We start from the raw sequence: 27,245 nt of genomic DNA, 5'->3' as shown, positions 1-27,245 counted from the left end.
AGGAAAAGACCGCTGGTTTAAAGACTTCTGATACATCTGAGGTAAAAGTGAATGTATGACGAGTGAAATTGTTTTGTTATTCTTAGAAAAAGAAGGAAACCTTAATCCTCCAATCTCAGTAATTTTATGCATATTATAGATAAACTTGTATTTATTTGTAACTTACTAAATATACCATGTCATTGAAAGAAAATTTGTTACTTTTTTAGGTGAGAAAATTATTCGTCAGAAAAAAACATGTAATATTTGCTACTCTCAAAAACTTCGTCACTTTTGTCCGACATTTTTTTGTCCGATTTGGTATAAAAATGGTCAAGCTGCCAGTATTCCGCATCCAATTAGTTAATTAATTAATTCAACATTTGGGAGTGCATGTTACTTAAAAAAATTGCTTATGAATATAAAATAAAAGAATTATATAAAAACATTAGTTTATTTTAAAAATGGCGTTTTTTATTCGTAATCATTTTGTTTATTATATAATAATTTTTAAAGATAAATATAAGCCTACATAAAAAAATATAAATATAGGGAGGACGGATAAAATATAGAAAAAGAGATCATCAAGTGTAGAATAAAGTGACGATATGTATACGGTATTTGATACCATGTTCTATATTTTTAATTTTTTTTTTTTTAATAAATGTTTTTTGGTCCGTGTTTTATATTTTCTGTTCTAAACAGATGCTGTTTTCTTCCACGTGTAAACCCATCCTTTTGTCCACCCAAAAGGGTTATGAACTTGTTTAAACCCCAGGAGTCTATAAGCGGCCTTTTTTTAAAATCTACAATCGTGTGCATAAATATTGGTACAAACAGACCTTTTATTAAAATTTAAACCCTTAGCATTTTGCAGCTCCCTCTTCCCTAATGTTGAAATACCGTTAAAGGGCCCCGAGGAAGGTTTTTATATAATTTAGAATTTTTCCAAATATATCATGTACACTCTTTAGTTCATTTATGATATTTCGCAAAATAGCCCCATAACATTTAGCCTGGCCAAGTTGAACAATCATATAATAGGGTCATTATTACAATTCTTATAATAGTGATCCTGACCCTGCAGCTAGTTTTTTAACAAGGCCCTTAAATAACAAACCGCAAAAGAGCATAAATAAGCTCGAGGTTAGTCACATGATCGCTGTGTTGTTGGAACTTGTATTAATGCTCAAATGTATTATGGAACATATGTAATTCCAGACTCGTGTATCTTCATGTAGTGGGAGTCTCGACGTACGACACTAAGTTTTTCTCTAAATTGGGATTGGAATGTAATATGTAGCAAATTAATTTTCAAGAATAACGATGTTATATGTTCAAACTATTTTAAATATAAAATACTCTGACATTAACCAACACCTTATGCTATATTTAAAGGTGAAGAGCATGCTAAGAAAAGAAAATAACCGAAGGATAGGCAGGTATTACTTAGTGCATCTAATCAAAATATTGAATATTGACGCCTACAAACAAGGAAAAAATTAAACACCAGCTACTTTTAGTATTCAGTGCTTTTAACTTTAGGTAGCTAGTTTTTAACCAGAAATATTTTCGCCTTATTATTCATTATTGGATCTGAGTATTCCTGATATTGGTATGGATCTACCAAAAAACAATTATTAGTGTCGCACGAACAAACAAGTCGACACTTTTGGTTTGTTTCAAACAGAAATAAACTAATTCAACATACGATAGATTTTAACCCATAAACGATGAATAAAAATACAAAACTTTACTTAATAAAAAAACAAAAAGAGCAAATAATAAAAAGAAAGCAAATAAGCACGCACAAAAACCTTCACCTACCAGGAACAAGACTAAATAAAATGCCCTAAAGACACCCTAAGAAGCACTTTGTCTAAACCAAAAGACAAAATAAACCTGGAAGAACAAAGCAATGTTGTTTACGAAAACCCGTGTAAAGATTGTGATGCAGTGTGTATAGGCGAAACAAAAAGAAAGTTTAAGCAACGAGTACAAGAACATATGTGCGCAGTGAGAAACGGAGATGTGAAGAAAAACGAAATTGCGGACCACAGCTGGAGCAGAAGTCATCAGTTTAATTGGGATGAAAAGAAAAAAATTGACAGAGAATCCAGAACAACGGCCAGGAAGATTAAAGAAACCATCAACAGTGTAGAGCGTAACAAACACATACACAGCATCTCGTATCAACTTCCTGAGATTTGGTTACCAGCCCTACAGAAGAAGTAGTTACCTACATCCAGGTCCGAAAGTGTTAATTACCGTAATTAACTGTAATTATCAGCTCGTTTCTCATTGGTTAATTTTTATGAATTTCGATCCTCTGCAATTATATAAATACATGCGCAACATCGTTTTACTTTGCCCGATGATGGGGGAAGGATCTCCCGAAACGTCGCCTACTAAACTATCATGTTCAAGAAATGATAAACTTTCCACAGTAATAGCAATAACATACATTACATCAAGCAAGTACACGAAAAAGACCATCAGTGCAAGTGTAAATTTTTATGTTGCATTCTTAAGGCATAAAAAATAATCGCCAAAAAGGCATTATTGAAGCATTGAGAAAGTGAAATGTAGTAAAAAATATTCTCTTCGCTTGTAGTTGTGATCATGTAACCTTGACGGAAAAACGGCCTGGGAACGAGCTTATGAGTTAAAGAAGAGTTATGGTCACGATCCTCTGTTTATTCAAAGAACATTCGTTGCAAGAAACAACAACAAAGACGAAATATCACTGCGTACAATATTCCAAAGCATTCGAGGATTGGAAAAAATAACAGAATAAGATTTAAAAGAAACATTTTTTTTGTGAAAAAGTTCATTCGACGTAACCATTATTAATGGAGGAACCACCTTTCTTAAGACCTCCAAACTTCATCTGTACATTTTCATCTTTTGTACAATGGGCGGAATTGATCGGTTTGTTTTTTTTCTTCAAAACATACACTATAACACCGGCAATGATCGTTATAGTGACAATAACAACAATAATGGCAATCACAGTTATGGTAACTGTGTCAGGAGAATCTTCATTGGTTTCACTGCCTATAATAGAGAAAAACAAACGTAAAATTAAGTGATTCTAATATCCACTTGTTCCGTTGGGGTTGTTAAATCTATGTTTTCTCCAATTTATAACACGTGTGACGATTACATTTATATTAAGTATAAATAATTATTTACGTGAGTGTAACCACGACTTACTTTTTATTTTGCAAATTTTTCCATCAATGTGTTCATCACATCTGAAAACGAAAAAGAAAGGAAGGTTTAAACATCGAGAAATGTAAGAGCTTTTAAATTTGTGACAGCGGACACCAAAAACGAATAAGGTAAAGAATTATTTAAATAGCAAAATAAAGATGTTTTTTAGTAGTTTAACAAAAATTCACCCTCTTCCTTTGCAGCCTGAAGGACATTGACAAACACCTTGAGTTCCTTTCCAAACACAAATACCGCCATTGCGCCCTTCACAAATACAGGATTTCACATCTGCCATAAACTTCTGCGTAGCGCTTAAACCACACGGATCTGTCACTTGAATGGTAAACTCGAAAGTTTTACTTTGAGTAGGATACCATGTTAAAACACCCGCAGAGGAAATCATCATACCATGATTATCACCAACAAATTCGTATGTCAATCTTTGCTTCTCAGGATCTGACGCAGGGATAACATATCGCCAAGTTTGGGCTTTAAATGGCTTTAACTTTTGCGCAGGCGCTTTGAACACTGGTGGTTTGTTTACTAAAACAAAACAAAATTCAAAAAATTTGAATTTCATTAGTCTTTTTACTTTACTTCCTTTGAAGAACTTATGGTTTTCTAACCTCATTCTGAACGCCTGTAATCTCTCTTTTATATCAGAATGAGGTTGATGGCTTTCATATGCAGTTGTAAGTTCAAAGAAAGGCGGTCATACAGTTCAGTGGCTCTAGCGTATTTGAACCGCTTTTAAGATAAAACAGGACCCGGTAACAGAGTCGAAAATGCGTGTTTTATGTGACGTTTAATCGACCCTTTGCGAAACCAAAATCTTATTTTTACCTGTTCGTTTGACAAATCCGGTCCTGTTTTTATTCGGGTCACATACTTGGCACCAGTCATTTGGATTTACATCACCAGGTGCAAAACAATAATTGCTGACTTTGCAAGAATTTTGCTGCAATACAAAATAACGAATGTCATTAATTTTATCATCCTGGCGCTTTATAAAGTAATAAACGAATTAATCTAATGAATAATTATCACACCTTCCAAATACAACTTTTATAATCTTTACCGCAGTCCATACATTTTGAATCATACACCAAAAACAAACTTTTGTTATGACTGAAATTTGTGCCATCGTTGGATACTCCAATCAAAAATCCACCAGCGGGTTTTCCTGTTGATTTGGAAGGGTTGCCATTAATTTCGACTGGAGACCGTGGCAGCAAGCAACTGATTTCACCGAAGCTAAGAAGTTGACCAACATCAGTGCTTTGACGGGTGGTTTCAACGTATGGTTTATCACTAATCTATAAGTAAAGAAATCTTGGATAAAACCACAAACATATCAAACATAGAACAAGCAACAGCCTAGGGAATCTCCAATTTTTTTTTTAAAAAAGTTCGTTTTAAAAGGCGTGAAAGAGCAAGAAAAGTAAATATGACTTTTTCAAAGATAATTCAAGCCCACTTAGAATGCTAATTTTGATTTTTAGAGTGGGTCACTCATTCTGTAGTATACGTTAAATAAAAAGATAAACAAAAAAAATATTCTCCTCGAACGATCGTGTGAATTTTCAAATACTAGTCGGCGGCCTTTATTCACGATTTACCATTTATTTACCATTTTACGTAACGGAAAGACGTATACGGGTATTATAATATAGATTTTGAGTTGAAAGAAAGAGATTACATACCACAACTTCAGTCATGCGACATGTCAGACGTGTTGAATCGATAAAATCCATCCCCATCACTCGTGTACGAACACAGTCTTGCTTTCGAATGTCACAAAGCCCATTAAATGGTACGCCCAAAATGGTAGGAGCTTGACCTAATATATATAAATTAAGATATAGCTTCTTTCAGGTATATGTTTTCGGCAAAAGAAAATAACAAAAACTTTTCCAGTTGATTGACAGATAGAGGATCATAAGCCACGATGAAATAGATGGGAGGACGAACAAAAACATTATTTGATTAGATCAGATAGAGAAATACAGGCTACTCTACCTTTTTTCAACGAACAGTCAGCAGTAATGTAATTTTTGTCACAGAAACATGTAGCATTTTGGCAACTTCCACGACCGCTGCATTCGTTAGGACATACACTGTCACCAATTTCAGTTGGGGGTGATGCGCCAGATGAATCATTATTCCAATACTTTAAGTCTCTCAACGTTATTTCTTCACAGTCAGCGATCATGGTATTGATTGCAGATTGAGATCCAACTTTGTAATCATCGGTTACCTGAAATATAAGCACAAAGCAATCTAAACTACTTTCTTCTTTAATTTTTTACAAGTTTATATAGGAACTTAGGTCTTGTAATATGACTGTATATATTACTAACTCCCAAGCAATAGAAAAGCAAGGATTATTTTGGCAGTCATTTGACATTACCTTGACATCAAACACACATTGCTCAACAAATTCATTTATATCGTATCCAGCAATTATCTTGATACAGGCTTTTCCTGCTGTAGAGTCTTCGATTGCTTTTGTGCAATGCGTTTTAGCTTGAGCTTCTGTTTTCCCGGTCCGTGTTGGGAAATCCTTCTCGTCGACACTTTCATTTTTTGGATTGTACGTATATATACCAGTTTCGCCGTCATCTGGTAGCACTATGACATTCTCAACAGCAATTGCACGCCGTTTGCGACGCCCACAGTGCTCAGCACCTTTAATCAAAATAAAAAAAACAACAGCAATGGATAATTTAATATAGGGTTAAATTTTAAATCAGTTATGAATTTATTGTTCACGTAGATACTAGTCTTTAATAATAAAAGGTCAACCAATTAAGGTATTTGATACCTGGAACAAAATTGACTAGTTATGTAGAAAAAAAAGAATTCAATGCTGCACGTACTGAATTCGTCTCACAATTTTATATAGAACAGAAAATATACAAGTAATATCTGCCTTTACATTTATTAAAATTGAGGTAAAAGTTAAAAAGCAACCACAATACAATATGATATTATTGTCTACCTGGAAAGACCAGACTTTTCCAGCCTCTAGAACCTTGTATATATCTCGGTCGTTGTGAATATCCATCAAAATTACAATTGACACTTCTCTTTCCGCAACAGGTTTCCTGACATGTGCAATAACTTTTCGCACGTGTAGCTAGACACTTACGAGGTCCTCCTTTATAGTAGAACAAACTTTCACCAACTGTCAATCTAAAAATTAAAAAGTATAGGTTTCTTTAAAGGCGGTAACTTCTCTTAAGATCTTTCTGCAATTTGGCGATCAACAAACAAAGCAACATTTCGAGAATCGACAATAGTTATTATTTGAAATTTAAGCTTCCCATTTCTATAGCAATGTGTCGACATGAAATAGTATTTGACAAACGATTGTACAAGCTGAAAATTGCATTTGGAAACATCAGAGTAGTCTTGACAGTATTTGGTTCTCCGCAATACTACAAAGGAAAGAAAAAGCAAAACAAAAACTCCTATAAGACAGCGAAATAATTTTTCTTAGGGAGTTTTGATGTTTAACAAAGTAAATTCTACAAATTGCAATGTAACATTCTAACCATATACGTTGTTATTATTGCCTGACGCCTTTCACTTAAAAAAATACCTTGGAGTAATGTGAACGCTAAAAGCTCTTACTTCCAACTTTCTGTGAATGCTTTTGGAGCAGTTCTTCCTCTTCCCTTTGGTACAATTACGCCGTTTTTTGCAGTCATGTCGTTTCCTGATTTGCTATCAAACGTTCCACATAATCCAGTTGTGTTATTGTAATCATCAGAAGGTAGTTGAACTACAATGTTTGCAAAATACCAGTTACGAAACCAATGTTGTGCATCAAATCTCACATACGCACCGGAGGGAAAGTTGAGCTATATCAAATTTTAATTGAAAAATATTAAACAAAAGTAGTAAATAAGACAAGTTGTTAGCCCTTAAAAAATGCTTACTTAAAGTATAAATCGTATTTACTATTTCTTGCTTTATTATTTTGTCCATGCTGTATCACGAATAGGGATACAGACACAACACGTCCCTTATTATTAAAAAAATTGTATGCTAATAATTTGGATCTTTGCTAAGACACTAAGAAAACACGACTCTCTGTTCGTTTCAATATTCCCCTTGTGTAATCTCTGCCAAAAAATTTCAATCTAAATTACCAACCACAAGATATTCTAATATTCGATTGTCAAAAACACTATCAAACGGTCTACAAAGTCTACATAAAAAACATTAATTCCATTGTTTTTACCACAAAACTTTTCCCGTTGTTATTTCTCTCAATGGTGGTCCCTTTCTGTGGCTCAACTGTGCTGGCAAATCGTGCACGTGGAGTATTATCTCTACACATGTCAACAACGATGACGTCATCACCTTCTCTTACAGCTATTCCACAGTTGCATGAAACTGTGTTACAACGGAAAGTCCTGACATGAACCTACACAAAGGAGACAAAAAAATGTTATTTTCTATAAGTTTTTAATTATCCATAATATCAGCAAAGTAACATCTCTAATGTTTATCTACCAAATATAATACACTTTTTTCTTATTGTCACCTCATTGTCACTGAGGGATCTGCAAAATGGAGTCTAAGGTATATAAAGTTTCCATTTAAGAAGCCAAATTTTACAAGTTGACTCATCAACCTTCTAACATCAGGTGAGCTGGTTAAAAATATTATGCTATCAAGAAGAAGAAACAAAGAAACTTAAAAAATAAAAGTAAAATAACCTTAAACAACCGTGCTCCACTTTCGACCATAACGTAATCGCCAACCAAATAGTGATCATAATACAATCCATCAAAAGTGCGAATGTGTGGGTCACCAGTTGATGTGCAGCGTTTTGTTTTGACGTCTTTTGTCTTTATCTGAATGGAGAGGTTTACATTTAAAACATTCCACAATGACATGCAATATTACGCGTTAACAAGAAAGAATTGATCTAGGACATTATCATTTGAAAAGAAACGAACGAACAATGGTTCGGACTGACGGACGGATGGACGGACAGACGGGTAAAAAACAAAAAACCGAACTTACCAAGACATCCGTGATACTCTTATAACAATTCCAATCAACAGGATCAACGTGGTCAGGAATATAAATTTTTAAATGCATCGTTTGATCTCCATCATCTACGAAATCACGTTTTGCGACAACTTCCGCTACATGAGTCTGACCAGCAGGACCAGGTTTAAATTTCATTGTGCAATAATCAATAAAACTATCTGTGTTTGTCTGACCAAGTTCCACCCGGACTTCACAGGTGTCGGTACCATCTTGGCATACAATAGGTAGTGTTGACGTTGCAGTGAGTTTTCTTGGTTTGTCTTTTTCAGAAAGATCGATCACATTTGGTGTAACCTGAAATGAAAGTGTAAATAAAACGAAATTTAACCATCATTAAGGCACCACTCATTTCCTTTCTATTTTTCGGGAACATGGGGAATGGTAGATAACGGATATAAAAAACAGTACATTTTTGACGGTTTGGATTGGCTAACTTAACGGGGGGGAGCTAAGTACTTGCGATCACGAAGCTTTCTATGGACGTAAAATATCATAAAAATTTAAACTGACCTTAAATCCTGCAAAAAATTCATTACTTTTTCGTGGAATACTTTTTAGTTTTGGTGTTGCTACGTAATGAGATTGAACTTTACAATAAATCTAAAAAAACATAAAACAGTTAGAATCTTCACCTATGTCATATCATATTTGCGGATATTCTGCAACGATGTGTATGTTGAAATTTAGTCTATTCTTTCTGTAACTGATGATCCATGTTATAGGACATAAAAGCAATATTATATATTGCCCACTATTGACATCAAATCATTGGTCCTAAACTTGAAGTCAGGGGGATTTACTATGGAGATATATGCAATTTAGGGTCGAATGACTTTAATCACCGAACAATACTATTGATAGTCTCATCTATCCTTTCTTCAACCGTTTTTCTGCTTTGTATCGTACGTACTTACATTCTGACCAAGACAAAACAATGCTTTCTCTCCATACTCGTTGTTGTTCTGCAAATATGCTTCATCTTGATTCCCATGAAGAGTATCTTCTTTGTTGATTCTTTTCTCAGGTGGACCTTGGTACCATGTTACGACATGGCGAATGTGTTCTCCTCGCTCCTTTGGATCAAATTTACATTTAAACTGCATTCGTTTATTTTTAACTCCCACTGAGATGACAGGGTCACTTTTTAGTTTAGGATATTTACCTATAAGCGAGAATGTTAAATGTACAACATCTCATACGTAGAAGAATTTAACCAAAGTAGAATTAAGAAGTATATTCAAATGCATTGATATGTGACGAATTTAAAAAGATACCAGTCTATAAAGACATTATCATTTCAAAATTGCGTGGTAATTTTTGTCAATACTAAAAACTGTGGATATGAATTATAAAAAGCACCTACTTGAGCAGCCTGGAGTAAATCCAGTTGGTGATGATTCATCAGCTGCACATTTAGTCTCTTTTCCTAAAAGCAAATAATCAGAAAAAAACAATAAAATTTAGTGTAACAACATTTTCCAAGAAAAATATGTATCTTTAATAGAAATGTTATTAAAATAAAGAAGAAAAAAATTGTGGATTAAACATAACTGATTACAACATAACTGTTCCATAAAAAATATCGACATTGTTGAACAAATATAAACTCTAACAGGAGTTCCTTGCTACGAAGCTTCCTAATATTTAATTTGCATTTCCTAGCTTTCCCTTGAATTGCAATTTCTTCACCAATATAAAATGACCTTCTAGAAACAATACTGTGTAATAATTTAGTGAAATGTTTTTAGTTTTTTAGGTATCTATGTACTGAAATTTGCACTATTCAATAGACACTTTTAAAATTCATTATGCACGTTATCTAATACCTGCACATAAAAGGTGTTAACCCTTAAAGGGCGGACTGTTTTTGAAAAAATCCCATTTCTGAATTACGCATAATTAGCTTCCCAAAACTTCAACCGCGTGGGTGGATAAGGAAAAGATCTAAAGAGTTCATGTTTGGTAATGTTGGGTAGCCTAATACATTTTCTTTCTTAAACACCAAGAGCATCTTTCATGACAACCTAAACCTTAGGAGATGAGATTATTCCGATTATGCCCGGATATTTGCAGGAACAGTTCTTTAAGACTATTGTCTGTGCTATTTTTACGACATAAAATAATAAAAACCACAAACCGGCGCAATATCGCATTGGACATCCTGGAGTTGGTGGAAGATAATAAACAAAATATTCTTTTCCATTCTTTGAACATTTTTTCACTCTCACTTCCCAAATTCTGGAGCAGCAAATTGTACCTGCTCGCAAACATGCTTTCATTTTTTTTGTTTCTCCTACTGTTGTTGGGTTTGTTCCATTCAACCAGACTGAACCCTTGGAGCCTATAAATATAATATTTTGATTCAATTTATAATAAAATCATATTAAGGTGGTAGTAACCCTTTTTTAGCTGTCCAAACAGCTGAATTATTTACTCAGTGTTTTATTTATACCATTTTTTTTTCACAATTTCCTGCAAATATAGACCTTATTACATAATAAAATGATTTTAACTTAACACTAAAATTTTCCTTTTAATTAAAGGGGCCACGACACGGCTGTTGGTTTAGTGACTTACGTCTAGCTTTTGACAAATGAAAAGTTTATGATCACTAAAAACAAAAACAACAACTTAAATCATCCTAAATATCATATTGGGCATCCAAATATAACTGAAAATGAAATAAAAGTTTCCTACATATATCGGATATCTATAATTTATTTGATATAAATACTTACCTTGCCTTTAACTCAAACTTTCTAATAAAATAAAAATTCAAACCTTTTGAACTAGCTACATTTTGCAAAAAAACATAATAAGTTCACTGTACATAAAGTCAGTCTAATCAAGAACGATGACTTTGACATCTTTTTACGGGTATTAAGTACCTTCTTAAAGCTAAAGTAACATGCAATTTTCGATTTACTGATATTTAATTTACTTTACCGACCGTAGTTTATTTAATCGCTAATTTTTTTTCTATTTTTAGAAAAAAAAAACTAAAAAAATATCAAATCCATCATAAAAAATTACTTATTAATAAATAGGTAGTCTAGACGCTAATGATGTTTTAAAGTGTGTATAATTTCTTGCACATTAACTTTTTGTGAATGGTCTGTTTAATAAACGTCATTTTTAAAAATGTGATCGTTTCGTAGACCTTTTAAACACGACAAAATATGTTTAAAAAGATTCACTTTGCATTTTGAATGTTTTTCCTAGCTGTATTTTTTATCTTTCAAACTAGAAAGCATACCACAAGCGTATTTTGGTGGACAAGAGGTCGGCATTTCCCCACCAGCTCCACTAGTGAAACGATACCACGTCGCTTGCCATTTACGATCACATGTTGTGGCCTGACTTGAAGATGGACGCTTGTAGCCAGTACTTCTTTGATAGTTGTCAACTGCAGTATATCCATCGCAAGGTTCTAAAAAAAAGAAAAAAAGCATTTCTAAATAATATTGCTGAGAATCTTTTTTTGTGCGGCCGCGTGTGTTGCAGTAGGTCCCTAAACCCATAAACCCGTAACCCTTAAAACCGTACGCCCGTAAGGTTTACGCAACTTAAAGTAAGAGTCGCTCTTCTCAATGTTGGTTAAAAGACGGGGCTGCTATTTTAAAAAAAGAATAAAACCTTTTTCTTCACTCCAGTTAATTTTGTTTAAATTGTCAACATTAAAGTGTTGCACACGTCGCTGACAAAATTTAGGTGTCGCGTTTTGATCATACCTTTAGTCAAATACCCCCTCTCATAACTGTGTGTAACTTTCAGTAATTATCACATTTGGGATCAATTTTGAAAATTGGGTTTTGAAATTTACAACATATTAGCATTACTATGTTCATAGGAAAGAAAAAATTGAAAGATTTGAAAAACGTTAAATTAATTAATGTCGTAATTTTGACTGTTCCATCCACTCCTTGTGATGTTGTGCATTCTCCAAGCAACTTTTAATTCGTATGAAAGTTGAGTTGATGCTTATTCTAAAATGTTTTCGAAGACCAACCCCGTCCCCAGGACTTGTAAGGCTAATAAATTCTGAATACGAGGTTGAACAATGACTAATTTTTTTTAACTAGAATTATGTTAGAGATCGTTTGTTTTACTGTGCACATAATTCTTGCGCAGTTTGGTTTGCGATGCCGTGAGCGGATTAAGGTCTGACTTTCATAAATATTGAATCAATGTTTTTATTTTTGGAAGTTTTAACAAATAAATAGCATTCTTACTGAACTATAGGTTTAAAATGAGGTGGATTTCCACAGTGTAAAAATTTTGTTGTGTTTGTTTTAACAAAGAAAAAAAATGAAGTTAATTTTTAAAAAGCTCCAATGTGCTTTTAGTTTTAAAATATTTAGTTCTTAAGTACAGTCAAACTTGTTTGATACGACCACTCTGGTCATCTTAGGCAGGTGGCCGTCTAACATACCTCTGTAAAAAGTCGACCCCCTGCCGAAGCCGTCTCAGACAGGTTTTCCTGTCTGTCTTCACTACAGCTTGTGTGAAGCAAGAAACATGCAAAAATATGCAAACGCAAGGACCCAAATGTAGTTAACAGGTGCCCACTTATGCAGATGGTCGTTTTATAGAGTACAAAATGACCAGAAAACTGACACCTGTCGGGCGCCTGTAGACTAAATGTGGTCAATAGGTGCCCGTCTTATGCAGACGGTCTTTATACTTGGTTTGACTGTATAAACTGACTTTGGTTTTGAAAACAACAACTCACGTAACAACGAATTTCAGTAAACTAAAGTTTAACTACTTGCTTAAGGACAAACTCATTCGTTGTGAAGCATTCACAAAACTGTTTAACCACGTTTTTAGAATTCTCGGACCGACATCCAGCCCGACCTGTGTTTGTCCGGTTGGACACGACAGTCTTTTACATGAATGATAGAAGTTTGTGCAAATGTTATAGATTGTGTTTAGCTTCACATATGGTAACTGAAGCAAAATAAATGGAAAAATAAACTTCGTTCCCATGGCTTTTTGTGTATGATAACGTAAAAAAGGTTGTAGGTGACTGCATTTTTGTTCCGGAAAAAAAGGGGGGTATGTGGTATTAGATTTTTTACAATGGGTTACAAGGGGTGGGGAGTCGTAAAAAATGAATAATTTAGGTGCTAGGTAATTATTGAATGGCTAATGCTATACAATAACACATTTAAGTGATAGTAGATTAATCTACCTCTTGGGTCAAGCATAAAATTGCTAAGGCGTTTCTGTTCGTTTCTTTATTTCAAATTTCAAGACCTTATCCATTCATTTCCATATTAATTCCACACCAAAGGCAAACTAGTGCTCTAATATGCAAAAAGATATATCAGGGTCATATATTAAGCACATAAAATCACATTTTTGGTACTTTTGTGTAGGTCAAGAGGCAAGAAACAAATTCAAGATGTTGATGGATTGTACACTAAAATTAAGTAAAATATCTGACATACATAAAAACTAAATTTTCGTAGCAGTGCGTAACAAGTATGATTATACCCCTCACCCGTTAGGCATTATGTAATTATTAAATGGCCCCTCTAGCTATATATATATTTTTATCTGGTTAGTATGTTTTCAGCTGTAAATCCTTTTTGTAGTGTTTTAAGACACAAATTTTGTTTCGAAAAGTGATATTTTTCTACCTATGACTGGTGTGGCTAAATTTTGCAAAGCGTTAATAATAATAATAATAATAATAATAATAATAATAATAATAATAAATATTTAAAGTGGCTAGCCCAGAAAATCACAAAAACCTATAGTTAGTGGATTGTTTCCACTGGGGGCCACTTACGTTTCTGCTTGCTAGCTATACATAACAGATCAACAAAGTTTAAACTTGCCAAACCAGTTCCATCAGTTGTTTATAATAATTGGAGGACGCATTTAGCTGGTACTTGTTTGAGTACTTGTTTAAGTAGAAAAATTAATAGAAACCAAGATTCATTTTATTTAGTAATGGCTTATTATGCCTGCTTGTAGTTAGCAAGATTAGGTAGCCACAAGTATTTTCTCATCCAGCTAAATTGCAAGAGTCGTGTTTTTACTAAGATTAAAGAGAAACCTTATTATTATTGAAATGTCAACAATGGAAATGTACCAAAATAACATCTTTATTTTACTGTTTAGCTCACTCTTTTTTAGTCAATCATTTTGAACATTTCCTCATAATCTTCCAATGTTTTTATAACAAAATCCGTAATCTTTATAGTAAATTGTTGCATATATTATGACGCGCGAATGAATTATCTATGTCGGATGCAGGCTGATCGCATTACAGAGTTCACCAGCCTGTACCAGGGGTAATTTCGCCGCCCACCTCTATGTCAAAAAAGCAACAAAAAAAACTGGGGACGAGGTTGGCCATAGCCATGCTAAGAATCTCTTATAATAATACGCTAAGTGTGTCCGTCTGTCTGTGACAGGCAAAGTTGATATCGTCATTTTCCTTTGATGTTGCCGAAAAATGCATGTCTAATATGTCAAATTCTCTGACGTTACGACGCGACGAAAATAACACTACTTTAACGTCAATATCCTATATTAAATTAATGAAGCCATTACAGTGCACCTAAAACTTTGAGGCCAAATAACTTGGAAACGAGGTGGTGACGTCAATGATTTTTCACCGCGTGGGTAACTAGGGACCAACTAGGACCAATTTGGGTAATTTTCCCAAACCTGGGTCCCCGAATCCGTTTCGGAATGGACGGGTTGATGACGTCATCGAAAAACCTTCAAATCCTAATATCTCTGCAACCGTTTGTCAAAAATACGCGATCCTATACATTTTCTTGCTCAGCGTTTCAAGATCTATACGATGAAGGCAACAGGCATACACATTTCTGAAAAAAAACATTTTGTGTTCTGACATGTCTCTGCTGACGTCATCAAAATTTAAATGACGGTTGTTTTTCTCTGTTATCCTGCCTAAGTGGATTTTTCCACGGGCCTTATCGACTAGTCTCTTATAATAATACGGAGAGTGTGTCCGTCTGTCTGTGACAGGCAAAGTTGATATCGTCATTTTCCTTTGATGTTGCCGAAAAAAATCTTTGATGTTGCCGAAAAAAATATGTCTTCTTTGTCGTGAAAAGCCGCGAGTTTTGTGTGGTTTGTTAAATGAAGTTCTAGCACAAAGTAACGGAAATTGTGTTTGCAAAAAAGATGGCTGTCCTTTTTAAGCATTTGTCTTCTCTTGCCTTCAAAATAAATCTTTACAAAAGCATTTAAAAAGGGGCATGGTATATAAATGAAGTATAGAAAGGTTTGTTTATGTTTTTTAAAGTTTTGATGATATTATTGATGCGAGACATGTTTGTTAGCTAGCATCAACCACACCAACAACAACTAGCTAGGTAGCTAGGAATTTATAAATATGTAGCCATGTTCTTTATACCTAGCTAATTCTCCAGTTTATATTTAAGTGACCAGCTATTAGCTGCTGTAGCTACCTTATGTTAGCTTCAGTTTTATGTTGCTTTTTACATGTAAGCTAATCTTAGTGGTCTTTGCTAAGAATGTGACTGTAACTTATTTTAATTGACATTTTAAGCTTAAATTAACAAGCCACAACAACTTTTAAAAAAGTATTACATATTATTTAAGAAGAGTTTAAGGACTGTTTTTAAGCAAATAATGTATTTTTCACAATTTGTGTATGCAAATAATGTATTTTTCACATTTTGTGTAACTAAACTTATATACATCGGTTACATGCAATATGACGAAACGATTTTTATTTAACATGTAGTAATTCTGGTACCTTAAGTGTAGTGATTTTTGTTGTTCTAGATGTTCTGACTAAAATGTTTTTGTTTATGGCATTTTGTCTCAATTAAGAAAAGTTTCAACTTTTTTGAGGGAGTACAACACCGAAAAAACCTGTTTTTTTTTATATTTTGTATAAATTCTTACCGGGCAGGACTCTGTACAACATACCGAAATGACTGATCCCTCTCTATTTATAAATTTGATGCGTTCCAAATCACAGTTTTTTGAAATTTTGGGTAATATTTAATGAGTACAAGATGCAAATACTGATTTTTGTTGAATCAGAAGTATTTCCTACAACCATTCTTTTTTTACACTTTTGTGGAGAAAAAGTGTATGCAATATCATCAGAATAACTGATTTTGTTGCAAACTGTTTTTCTTTTTCACATTTTGGATTGAAATATTGTTATAAAGGGCATATATCAATAGACATATATATACCAAAATAATTAAATTCTGCAAACTTTGATTTTGTCGTTCACCTCTCATCTTTTATATTTTGATTAAACTTAAAAGGAAAGGAAAGGAAAGGAAAAGGAAAACCATAGGAATTATTTAGAATTTGTATTTTGTGTTGCAAATTTAGTGCAAAAATTTAACTGTTGTGAGGGAGGACCATATGCAATTATATATATACTAAAAATAATAATTTGATATTCTACAAGCTGTATTTTTGTATGCACTTAAATGACTGCTTTTTCTGAGTTGAATTTGATGGGTTTCATATCAATTTTGTGGAAGATTTTATGGCTGAAGACAATATAGAACATGCCAATTGAACTGATTTTTGTTCATATTTTGATTTGCTCCTCATAAACCTTTGTGTTCTACATTTATTGTAAACTTTTGTGAGGAAGGACCATATATATATACAATGTTTTCAAAATAATGATTTTTGTTGATTTGAAATTTACTCCTTGCTCATTGCTTTTTCGACATTTCAGGTTAAAATGTTTGGTAAAGTCAGTACGGATCATTAGACAAAAAATTGTTTTGTTAACCGGTTAATTTTTACATTTTGTGCATATTTTTGCGGGAGAGGATGGTATGCAACCGAATAAATGATTTTTCAAAGTTTAACTTTTTGTTTTTAGGTGTTTTGTGTTTGTTTAAGTTTGGCTTTTTGATATTGTTCAGGTTGTATTGTTGTATAAGCATTTAGGGAAAAGACAATGTTTAAAATGCTTAATGAACTTATTTCATAGATCTGTGCTTACTGTTGCAAGCCTTTCTTTTCGACATTTCAGATTAAAATATTGAAGGTTTTCAACATAATCACATAATAAGATGTATACATATTTGAGATATGTGTTATTTCTGACATTATTATTATTGTTGTCGTAACTGTTTGGGTTGTGACTGTCAATGTTGTAACTTTCTACTAACTAGATTTTACACCTTGCACGCCGTTGTTTTTCATATTTTGTCTGAAGTTTTGTTGGGAGGATTTCATGCGATTTGACATTTGATATTTTGTGTTAGATTTTAAGAACTTTTTTGTTAAATTATGACTTATATACTTTCTTTTTATGCATTTTCAGATTATTTTTTTTAGTAAAAGGCATATTCAATATACTGAAATATTTGCTGATGTCATCAAAATTCAAATGACAGAACTTTTCAATTGTTTTTCTGCCTAAGTGGATTTTTCCACGGGCCTAATCGACTAGTCTCTTATAATAATACGCTAAGTGTGTCCGTCTGTCTGTGACAGGCAAAGTGGATGTGTTCATTTTCCTTTGATGTAGCCGAAATTTCCTTTCAAGTCTCCGAAAAAGTTTTATCCATTTTGCTAGCAGGTTTACTTTGTTTACATCACGTGATCAAAATGGATCAACTTGATTTGCTGAAATAAATTTAACGGCTTTCTGTACAAAAATGGTGTCCCTCGACACCGAAAACAACAACAAAAAAAGAACGGTCCCTTCGTTTTGAAAAAAGTGCAAAAAGTAATTCAGACAAAGAAAAGTCCAAGAAGTGAATTAAGAAGTGGTAGCTAGAGCTAGAAGTAAAGTAGTAAAGTTAGAAATAGAAAGTAAAGGCTAGAGTTTGAAGTGGATTTAAAATCAATAATAGTAAGAACTTTGATGTTTTTAGACGTTTAGTTTTTATGTCACTGGAGCAAGCAGACTCGCATTTTCCAAGAAAAGCCTCAAATTCTTGAAGTTTTATATTTTAGCGCTTTTTTAAAAACAAACCTAGCCGCCATATTTGTTTATGTTTTTGTTGCATAATTAATGTATTCCCTGGTGCGTAACTAATGTGTTTGTCCTAAAATTCAAAATGCTACATAAAGCTGTTAGCTGACTAACAAACGGAAAACTTTGGTTTGTTGAACTTACTGCTCACCGTTATGTTATTATTTTTACATTACTATTGTTTCTCTTTATATGTGTTTTACTAAGCATAAATAGCTAGCTTTAGTTTTAGCTAAGTGTTCCCAGGTTAAGTATATTTAACTGGGGGTCTTAGCTACTGTTAGCTAGCTAATGTTGGCCTCCAATGCCTGCTCCTCTCATCCCAAGGCAAGCTCTAACCTATGACTTATATTGTTATTCCTTTTTTTTAATTATCTATAGCTAGCTACCTTAGTTTCCTTAACTTCTTTTCTTTTATGAGCACGATACAAAATCTTTAAAGACTTGAACTTTTGCAGATGTATTTTATATTTCTTTTAGCATTTCCTGTAAACTTTACAAAGGGACCACGTGCAATATGACAAGTGGAATTTTTTTTTCCAGAATTTAAAGCGTGCGTTATTAAATAGTTTATTTTTTTTTATTGTTTTTTTTTCTGACATCCTGTTTAACTTTCGTCAGCCTACATGTAAAATGCCAGGTTATTTTTACAGGGGGGTGTAGTAGACATTTGATTGGAAATTTACATGGGTTTTTGACTTTATTTTAATTTATGAAAGGATGGTTGTTCGGTTCGGGAAGGTTGTTTGTGTTTTTGTTTGTCTTGCAAACTGCTGTTTTTTAAAATTTTCTTTTTTTTGTGGGAAAAAGACCACATGCAAATATACTGAAAGCACAAATTTTGTAGAATTGGACTCCACTGAAGGCTGTGGTGTAAGCTAATAGCTTTTTCATAGTTCGTATTATAAACTTTTGTTGGGGAGAATTAAACTGTATGTGATGTCATTTTTGCTGGAAGAAAATTCCATGGTTTCACGTTTTTGTTAAGATTTTTATAATTGTGGTAATATATAACTGTGTTTGGTGATGATGAAAAAACTTTTTTGTATTTTATATTTTATGAAATGCCTGATTTTTCTATAATTTCATAACTGTGTTTCATAACCTTTTTGTAGAAGATTTATGGACAATAGCAATATAGAACATGCTAAATGAACTGATTTTTGTTGATTTGGATGTGCTCCTCAAAAACCGATCTGTTTTACATTTTGTGTTAACTTTTGTGAGGACGGACCGTATCTGCACTTTGTTTTCCAAAAATAATATCTTTGTTGATTCAAATTTACTCCTTCTTTATTTTTGACATTCACGTTTAAAATGGTTGGTAAAGGTAACTACAGATCATCATACTAAGGAAAAATTTTTTGTGTTCTTAGCCTGTTAATTTTTACAATTTGTGTATATATATTTTTTGGAAACAGGATAGTATGTAATCGAATAAATGATTTTCCAGATATAAATTTGATGTTTTTTGACACTTCTGATTGAAATATTAAAGGTTTTCAATGAAGTAAATATTTGAGATGTCTTATTTCTGACTTTATTACTGTATTATTGTAAGTGTTGTACTTGATTCTATACATTATTTTGATTAGTGTTTCAAGCTCTTCACATAATCTTTGTTGATTCAAGTTTATTCTTTGCTTATTGATTTTTTGACATTTATGTTTAAAATTGTTGGTAAAGGGCAGTACGGAACTAAAAGAGAAAATTTTTGTGTTCTTAACTGGTTGATTTTTACATTTTGTGTAAATTTTTGTGGGAGAGAAAGGTATGCAACTGAAATGACTGATTTTTCTAGATTTAAATTTGATTTTTTCCAAACTATGGCTTTTTTATATTTTTGTATAAGCGTAAGGGAAAAACAATATTTAAACTGTGTAAAAAACTTATTTTTGTTGATTTGTGCTAACTCTTGGAGGCCTCCTTTTTGACACTTCAGAATAAAATACTGAGGGTTTTCAACATAATCACTTATAAGATGTATGTACATAATTGAGATGCGTTATTTCTGACATTGTTATTATCCGTGTTGTGACTGTTGGTGTTGTAACTGTCGGTCTTCTTACTGTCGGTTTTGTGAGTTTAGTGTTGTGAGTGTCGATGTTTGAGTGTCGTTGTTGTAACTTTTTATCAACTAGATTTTACACCTTGCAAGCTGTTCTTTTTTATTTTGTGTAAGATTTGTGTGGAGGATTTAATGCGATTTGATATTTGACATTTTGTGTAAGATTTTAAGAACATTTTTTTGTATATGCACTGCTGACGTCAGAAAAACATCTAAAAGAACCTATTTTCCCATTGTCCTTCTGCCTAAGTGGATTTCTCCACGGGCCTTATTGACTAGTCTCTATAATAATACGCCAGTTCCGTGTGTCTGTCTGTCACTTTTGCAAAGTGGATTACATTCTTCAAAATTTTCTTTAACAAATTCTATAAAACATCGCCTATAAAATTGTTCTGTAATTTACCAAACTTTACCGATAAAATAGTATTGACGTCAAAGGAAAGTTAATTAAGATTAGTGAAGCCATTACAATGCCTTTAAAACTTTGAGGCCAAATAACTTGGAAACGAGGTGGTGACGTCAATGTTTTTTCACTGCGTGGGTAACTAGGGACAACCTGGGACCAATTTGGGTAAGTTTTTCAAACCTGGGTCCCCGAATCCGTTTCGGAATGGACGGTTTGATGACGTCATCAAAAAACTTTTAAACCTTGATATCTCAGCAACCGTTTGTCAAAGATACATGATCATATACATTTTCTTGATCAGCATTTCAAGATCTATACCATGAAGGCAACAGGTATACAAATTTCTGAAAAAATATATTTATTTTGTATTTGCACTGCTGACGTCAGCAAAAAAACTAAAACAACCTGTTTTTCCATTGTCCTTCTGCCTAAGTGGATTACTCCACGGGATTTATCGACTAGTCTATATAATAATACGCTAAGTGTGTCTGTGTGTCTGTGACAGACAAAGTGGATGTCTTCATTTCCTTTGATGTTGCCGAAAAATGCAACTCTAATATGTCAAATTTTCTGACGTTACGGCGCGACGAAAATAACACTACTTTAACGTCAATATCCTATATTAATGAAGCCATCACAGTGCACCTAAAACTTTGAGGCCAAATAACTAGGAAACGAGGTGGTGACGTCAATGATTTTTCACCGCGTGGGTAACTAGGGACCACCTAGGACCAATTTGGGTTATTTTCCCAAACCTGGGTCCCCGAATCCGTTTTGGAATGGACGGGTTGATGACGTCATCAAAAAATCTTCAAACCTTAATATCTCTGAAACTGTTTGTCAAAAGTACATAATCCTATACATTTTCTTGATCAGCTTTTCAAGATCTATACAATGAAGACATTAGATATATAAAATTCTGGAAAAAAAATTTATGTGTGATTGCGGGTCTTTGCTGACATCAGCCAAATTTTCAAACCCTTATATTTCCTTATACGTTCGTCGAAAACCCATGATCCAATACATTTTTCTCATGAGGGTTTTAGCCTCTACACATTACAGGCAACCAATAAACTAAATTTCGCTAATTCTTTTTTGTATCTGCACTGCTGACGTCAGCAAAAAGTCTAAAATAATCAATTTTTACATTGTCCTCCTGCCTAAGTGGATTTTTCCACGGGCTTTATCGACTAGTCTATATAATAATACACCAGTTCCGTGTCTCTGTGACAGGCAAAGTTGATATCGCCATTTTCCTTTGATGTTGCCGAAATTCTCTTTGAAGTCGCCGAAAAAATTATGTCTTCTTTGTCGTGCGGGAGAGGATGGTATGCAACCGAATAAATGATTTTTCAAGGTTTAACTTTTTGTTTTTTGGTGTTTTGGGTTTGTTTAAGTTTCGTTTTTTTATGTTGTTCAGGTTGTATTGTTGTATAAGCATTTAGGGAAAAGACAATGTTTAAAATGCATAAAGAACTTATTTCATAGATCTGTGCTTACTGTTGCAAGCCTTTCTTTTCGACATTTTAAAGATTAAAATATCGAAGGTTTTCAACATAATCACATAATAAGATGTATACATATTTGAGATGTGTTATTTCTGACATTATTATTATTGTTGTCGTAACTGTCTGGGTTGTGACTGTCAATGTTGTAACTTTCTACTAACTAGATTTTACACCTTGCACGCCGTTGTTTTTCATATTTTGTCTGACGTTTTGTTGGGAGGATTTCATGCGATTTGACATTTGATATTTTGTGTTAGATTTTAAGAACTTTTTTGTTAAATTATGACTTATATACTTTCTTTTTATGCATTTTCAGATTATTTTTTTTAGTAAAAGGCATATTCAATATACTGAAATATTTGCTGATGTCATCAAAATTCAAATGACAGAACTTTTCAATTGTTTTTCTGCCTAAGTGGATTTTTCCACGGGCCTAATCTACTAGTCTCTTTAATAATATAATAATAGCCGTATTCCGTCTGTCTGTCTCTGCGCGGACCCCCCGCTGAGTTAGAAAATGATGTTACGGTAACACGAATATCAAATGCGATATATTTTTATCCACTTTGTTGCGTCGGGTAAATATAAAGGACGGGCGAACCCGTGGATTTTTCCACGGGCAACGACTAGTCTCTTTAATAATAGCCGTATTTTGTCTGTCTGTCCGCGAAAGCCGCGTCCTGTTACGGAAACACGAAATGCGGTATATAAAGGACGGGCGACCCCGTGGATTTTTCCACGGGTTAACGGCTAGTCTCTTTAATAATAGCCGTATTTTGTCTGTCTGTCCGCGAAAGATGCGTCCTGTAACGGAAACACGAAATTTTGTAAATTACGCGCCGATACCAAATGCGATATATTTTTACCGACTTTGTTTTGACCGCTCGCGCGTGGAATACCATTCACAACGCCTGATTCTTTAAAAAAAAACCCAAGATTTTCGCGACCAGAAAGAATCCAAGATCTTCGCGGAACGAAGGCCATTTTGATAATGGTCGTGTTTGTGGTCAGTGTGTGAGGTTTGTAGGCCTGTTTGACTTTTTTATCTTCTAAAAGCCTTATATATTTGTAATATTTGTTTTCTGTTTGTTTTCAATGTTAGGATAAATATATTGTCACGTTTTTTAGCCACGTACAGATCTTAAACGCACCAGTTTTAGGATGTTTGGCTAGGAATGAAGATTAGCTAGCTATAGCTACTTAGCTAGCTAGAGCCTCACTTATTGCTATTCTGTATGGTATAAGAGCTTTTTATCCTAGCCAACATTTATTTTTATGTTGAGGCTGTGGCTATTTAGCTAGCTCCTTAAAAAGTGAAAGTATAAAAATGCAGTTTGGCTACAACAATATTCTTAAGCAATATATAATTTTTATGCTAAATGCAGTTAGCTAGCTAGGTATAGCTACATATTTTATTATTTTTCTGCAAACTTTTTCTGCAAATGAAATGGCTGAGCGATTGTTTTGGCTGGACGAGTAACGACAGGCTGTTCCCTGTGTTTTTATTTAAACCGAAGTTGCAATGAACATTTTTGGAAAAGGGTAATACGCCTTATGCGCCTGTTCAACTGTGTTTAACTGTACTAAGCGGTTAGCCCAGTGTTAAAAACAGACTGTTTTTTGTAAAAGGCTGTTACGCCTATGGGCATGTGCAACACCGTTTACCTGTATATACTAAGGTCAGCCCACCACTGTGACAATTAATTTTTAAACTTTCTTGGGAATCACGCCTGGACTAACCGCTCAGCCCTGTGTCTGCGAGAAAGTTTTTTTCAAAAGGGTATTATTACTATACGCTGTACAACACGGTTTAACTGTACTAAGCGCTCAGCCCAGTGTCACGATTAATTTTTTAACTTTTAAAAAGACACAAAATAAAATAATATTGACCGATTGTTTTTGCTATGATGGAGTAACAACACTTTGTAAACTCTGTTTTTATATCAGTTATCGTTGCGGAAAAGTTATTTTTTGAAAAATATGTTACAGTCGCACACTATAATGTTGTATGCGCTTCAAATGATTAACGACATACATACCTGTACTAAAGCGCTCCACCTGATCGTGTGGGACAGTTTACAGCTCTTATTAAGCGCTCCACAGAGTGTTCAATGCCGGATCACACCTTTACTTGTGGCTTAACCCGGCGTTTCGACGCCGGGTTTCCCGGCTAGTCTCTTTAATAATAGCCGTATTCCGTCTGTCTGTCTGTGTGTCCGCGAAAGCCGCGTCCCGTAACGGAAACACGAAATTTTGTAAATTACGCGCCGATACCAAATGCGATATATTTTTACCGACTTTGTTTTGACCGCTCGCGCGTGAAATACCATTCACAACGGCTGATTCTTTAAAAAAAAAACAAGAATTTCGCGACCAGAAAGAATCCAAGATCTTCGCGGAACGAAGGCCATTTTGATAATGGTCGTGTTTGTGGTCAGTGTGTGAGGTTTGTAGGCCTGTTTGACTTTTTTATCTTCTAAAAGCCTTATATATTTGTAATATTTGTTTTCTGTTTGTTTTCAATGTTAGGATAAATATATTGTCACGTTTTTTAGCCACGTACAGATCTTAAACGCACCAGTTTTAGGATGTTTGGCTAGGAACGAAGATTAGCTAGCTATAGCTACTAGCTAGCTAGAGCCTCACTTATTGCTATTCTGTTTGGTATAAGAGCTTTTTATCCTAGCCAACATTTATTTTTATGTTGAGGCTGTGGCTATTTAGCTAGCTCCTTAAAAAGTGGTAGCTCCTTAAAAAGTGCAAGTATAAAATGCAGTTTGGTTACAACAATATTCTTAAGCAATAATTCTTATGCTAAATGCAGTTAGCTAGGTAGCTACATCTTTTACACATTTTCCTGAAAACGTTTTCTGCAAATAAAATGACTGAGCGATTGTTTTAGCTGGACGGGTAACGACAGGCTGTTCCCTGTGTTTTTATTTAAACCGAAGTTTATTTTGGAAAAAAGTATTACGCCTATATGCGCATGTGCGATGACCTGTACTAAGGGGTTAGCCCACTGTGACAATTAATTTTAAACTTTCTTGGGAATAACGCCTGTACGAATGTGCAACACTGCTTACTTGGGCTAACCACTCAGCCCTGTGTTAGCAATGGACTGTTTCTTGTGTTTTTATTTAAACAGAGTCTGCGATAAAGTTTTTTTCAAAAGGGTATTGTCCATATACGCCTGTTCAACTCTGTTTAACTGTAACTAAGCACTTAGCCCGGTGTCACGATTAATTTTTTAACTTTTACAAAAACTTATACCGCAAAATAAAATAATATTGACGGATTGTTTTTGCTATGACGGAGTCACAACGGTTGTAAACTGTGTTTTTATTTCAGCCTTTGTTGTGGAAAAGTTATTTTTTAAAAAATATGTTACAGTCGCAACACTACAATGGTGTATGCGCTTTACTTGATTTACGACATACTGCATACCTGTACTAAAGCGCTCCACCTGACCGTGTCGCACAGTTTGCAGTTCTTTTTAGGCGCTCCTTAGGGCGTTCAGCAACAGTTACCTGTGGCTCACCCCGGTGTTTCAACGCCGGGTTTCCCGGCTAGTCTACATAATAATACGCCAGTTCCGTGTCTTTGTGACAGGCAAAGTTGATATCCTTATTGATAGATGATATCCTTAAAGAAATCTTTGATGTTGCCGTAAAATATATGTCTTCTTTGTCGTGAAAAGCTGCGAGTTTTGGTGGTTTGTTAAATGAAGTTCTAGCACAAAGTAACGGAAATTGTGTTTGCAAAAAAGATGGCTGTTCTTTTTAAGCATTTTCTACTCTTTCCTTCAAAATAAATATTTACAAATCATCATCATCATCATCATTCTCGGCTTAACGTCCGTTTTCCATGCTAGCATGGGTTGGACAGGGTATATTAATGACCCTCTTCCAATCTGATCTAGACTGTGTTAGATCTAAACTCAACTTCCTCTCTATCAAGTCTGTCCTTAAACCTCCTGCCAAGTCTTTCTCGGTCTGCCTCTGGGCTTTGCCCCAGGAACTATCAAGTCTCTACACTTTCTTACCCAATTATCCTCCTCCATTCTTTCCAAGTGCCCCAGCCAATTCAATCTTCTTATCTGGATAACATCTTTAATTCTACAGAGACTTAGCCTGCTTCTTAGCTCATCTGAACTCTTTCTGTCTCTCAGACTGGCATTACACATCCACCTAACCATTCTCATATCATTCCTTTCTAAACGGTCAAGATCTTCCTGCTTCACTGCCCATGTCTCACTACCGTACAACATAACACTTCTTACACAGGCCTCATACAACCTACCTTTTACCTCAATTGACAGGACTCTGCTAGTCAATAAAGGAAGTAACTCTCTAAACTTTTTCCAAGCAGAACCTATCCTGCAAGTAACACTTCTTCCAACACCCCCTTCACTGCCCAACATATCACCTAAGTAACAGAAGTTCTTAACTATCTCTAACGAGCCACTGTTGTACATCATTAAAGCTGGAAATACTTCATTCTCTATAATCTCACCTTTGCAACGCTTGCATACAAACTGTATGGCAGCTCTTAACCTTCCACTAATACTACTGCACTTCTTATGTACCCAATGCTTGCAAGTCTGACAAAAAATTGAGTTACTACCAACCCCTTTCCTGCAAACTCCACAAGGCCACTTTCCAACTACAAGGTCACACTTGGCTGCAATGCTACTTATCATGACTTTAGACTTTGCTGTGTTTACCTTCAGCCCTTTTTCTTCTAGTCCTTTCTTCCACTTCTCAAACTTATAACTAATTCTTCCATCGACTCTGCTATGAGAACCAAATCATCTGCATACAATAACTCCCATGGGCAACCTGTTCTGAACTCCATCGACAGCGCTTCTAAGACTAGAATAAACAACAAAGGACTAAGTACAGAACCCTGATGTACACCAACATTTACACTAAATTCATCACTAAGTGAATCGTTAATCCTGACACGACTTCTAGCATTGCTGTACATAGACTGAACCATCGTAACTAGCCACTCATCCACACC

The 27,245-nt window shown here is 34.3% G+C and overlaps 2 protein-coding genes across 3 annotated transcripts in view; both read right to left on the bottom strand.

Annotated features, from left to right (window-relative positions):
- Positions 1 to 1,680: 1,680 nt before the first annotated feature.
- On the bottom strand, positions 1,681 to 5,912 carry LOC130647888 (von Willebrand factor D and EGF domain-containing protein-like). The gene is made up of 8 exons (XM_057453894.1): positions 5,606 to 5,912; positions 5,215 to 5,452; positions 4,899 to 5,035; positions 4,245 to 4,511; positions 4,039 to 4,153; positions 3,384 to 3,738; positions 3,196 to 3,236; positions 1,681 to 3,036 (listed from the first exon to the last, which is right to left on the bottom strand). The coding sequence occupies exons 2-8, from the start codon at positions 5,405 to 5,407 to the stop codon at positions 2,810 to 2,812; spliced, it is 1,335 nt and encodes a 444-aa protein (XP_057309877.1). The 5' UTR covers positions 5,408 to 5,452; positions 5,606 to 5,912; the 3' UTR covers positions 1,681 to 2,809.
- An 86-nt stretch (positions 5,913 to 5,998) lies between these two features.
- LOC130646947 (von Willebrand factor D and EGF domain-containing protein-like) overlaps positions 5,999 to 27,245 on the bottom strand; it is a 37,752-nt gene continuing 16,505 nt past the window's right edge. Inside the window, exons 2-11 of one of the 2 annotated variants that reach the window (XM_057452629.1) lie at positions 11,522 to 11,695; positions 10,403 to 10,606; positions 9,629 to 9,691; positions 9,180 to 9,427; positions 8,776 to 8,865; positions 8,236 to 8,559; positions 7,926 to 8,063; positions 7,445 to 7,630; positions 6,832 to 7,061; positions 5,999 to 6,390 (exon numbers count right to left, since the gene is read on the bottom strand). In XM_057452629.1, coding sequence (XP_057308612.1) covers positions 6,186 to 6,390; positions 6,832 to 7,061; positions 7,445 to 7,630; positions 7,926 to 8,063; positions 8,236 to 8,559; positions 8,776 to 8,865; positions 9,180 to 9,427; positions 9,629 to 9,691; positions 10,403 to 10,606; positions 11,522 to 11,695 — 1,862 coding nt within the window. In that variant the 3' untranslated portion in view covers positions 5,999 to 6,185. Of the gene's footprint in view, positions 6,391 to 6,831; positions 7,062 to 7,444; positions 7,631 to 7,925; positions 8,064 to 8,235; positions 8,560 to 8,775; positions 8,866 to 9,179; positions 9,428 to 9,628; positions 9,692 to 10,402; positions 10,607 to 11,521; positions 11,994 to 27,245 lie in introns of those variants that run through there. The other variant, XM_057452628.1, reaches the window with a different exon arrangement.

The sequence above is a fragment of the Hydractinia symbiolongicarpus genome, chromosome 6, assembly GCF_029227915.1.
Source record: "Hydractinia symbiolongicarpus strain clone_291-10 chromosome 6, HSymV2.1, whole genome shotgun sequence".
Taxonomy (NCBI): Eukaryota; Metazoa; Cnidaria; class Hydrozoa; order Anthoathecata; family Hydractiniidae; genus Hydractinia; species Hydractinia symbiolongicarpus.
This window is presented reverse-complemented; position numbering and strand designations above follow the sequence as displayed.

Bases quoted from the DNA above. Each gene is read 5' to 3' on its own strand.
- LOC130647888 (XM_057453894.1), bottom strand. From the start codon at position 5,407: ATGATCGCTGACTGTGAAGAAATAACGTTGAGAGACTTAAAGTATTGG. The intron at 3,739-4,038 runs GTAAAAATAAGA...GTTTTGTTTTAG, and splicing joins CGGATTTGTCAAACGAACAG to TAAACAAACCACCAGTGTTC. The intron at 3,237-3,383 runs GTGAATTTTTGT...TTTCGTTTTCAG, and splicing joins TCAGGCTGCAAAGGAAGAGG to ATGTGATGAACACATTGATG.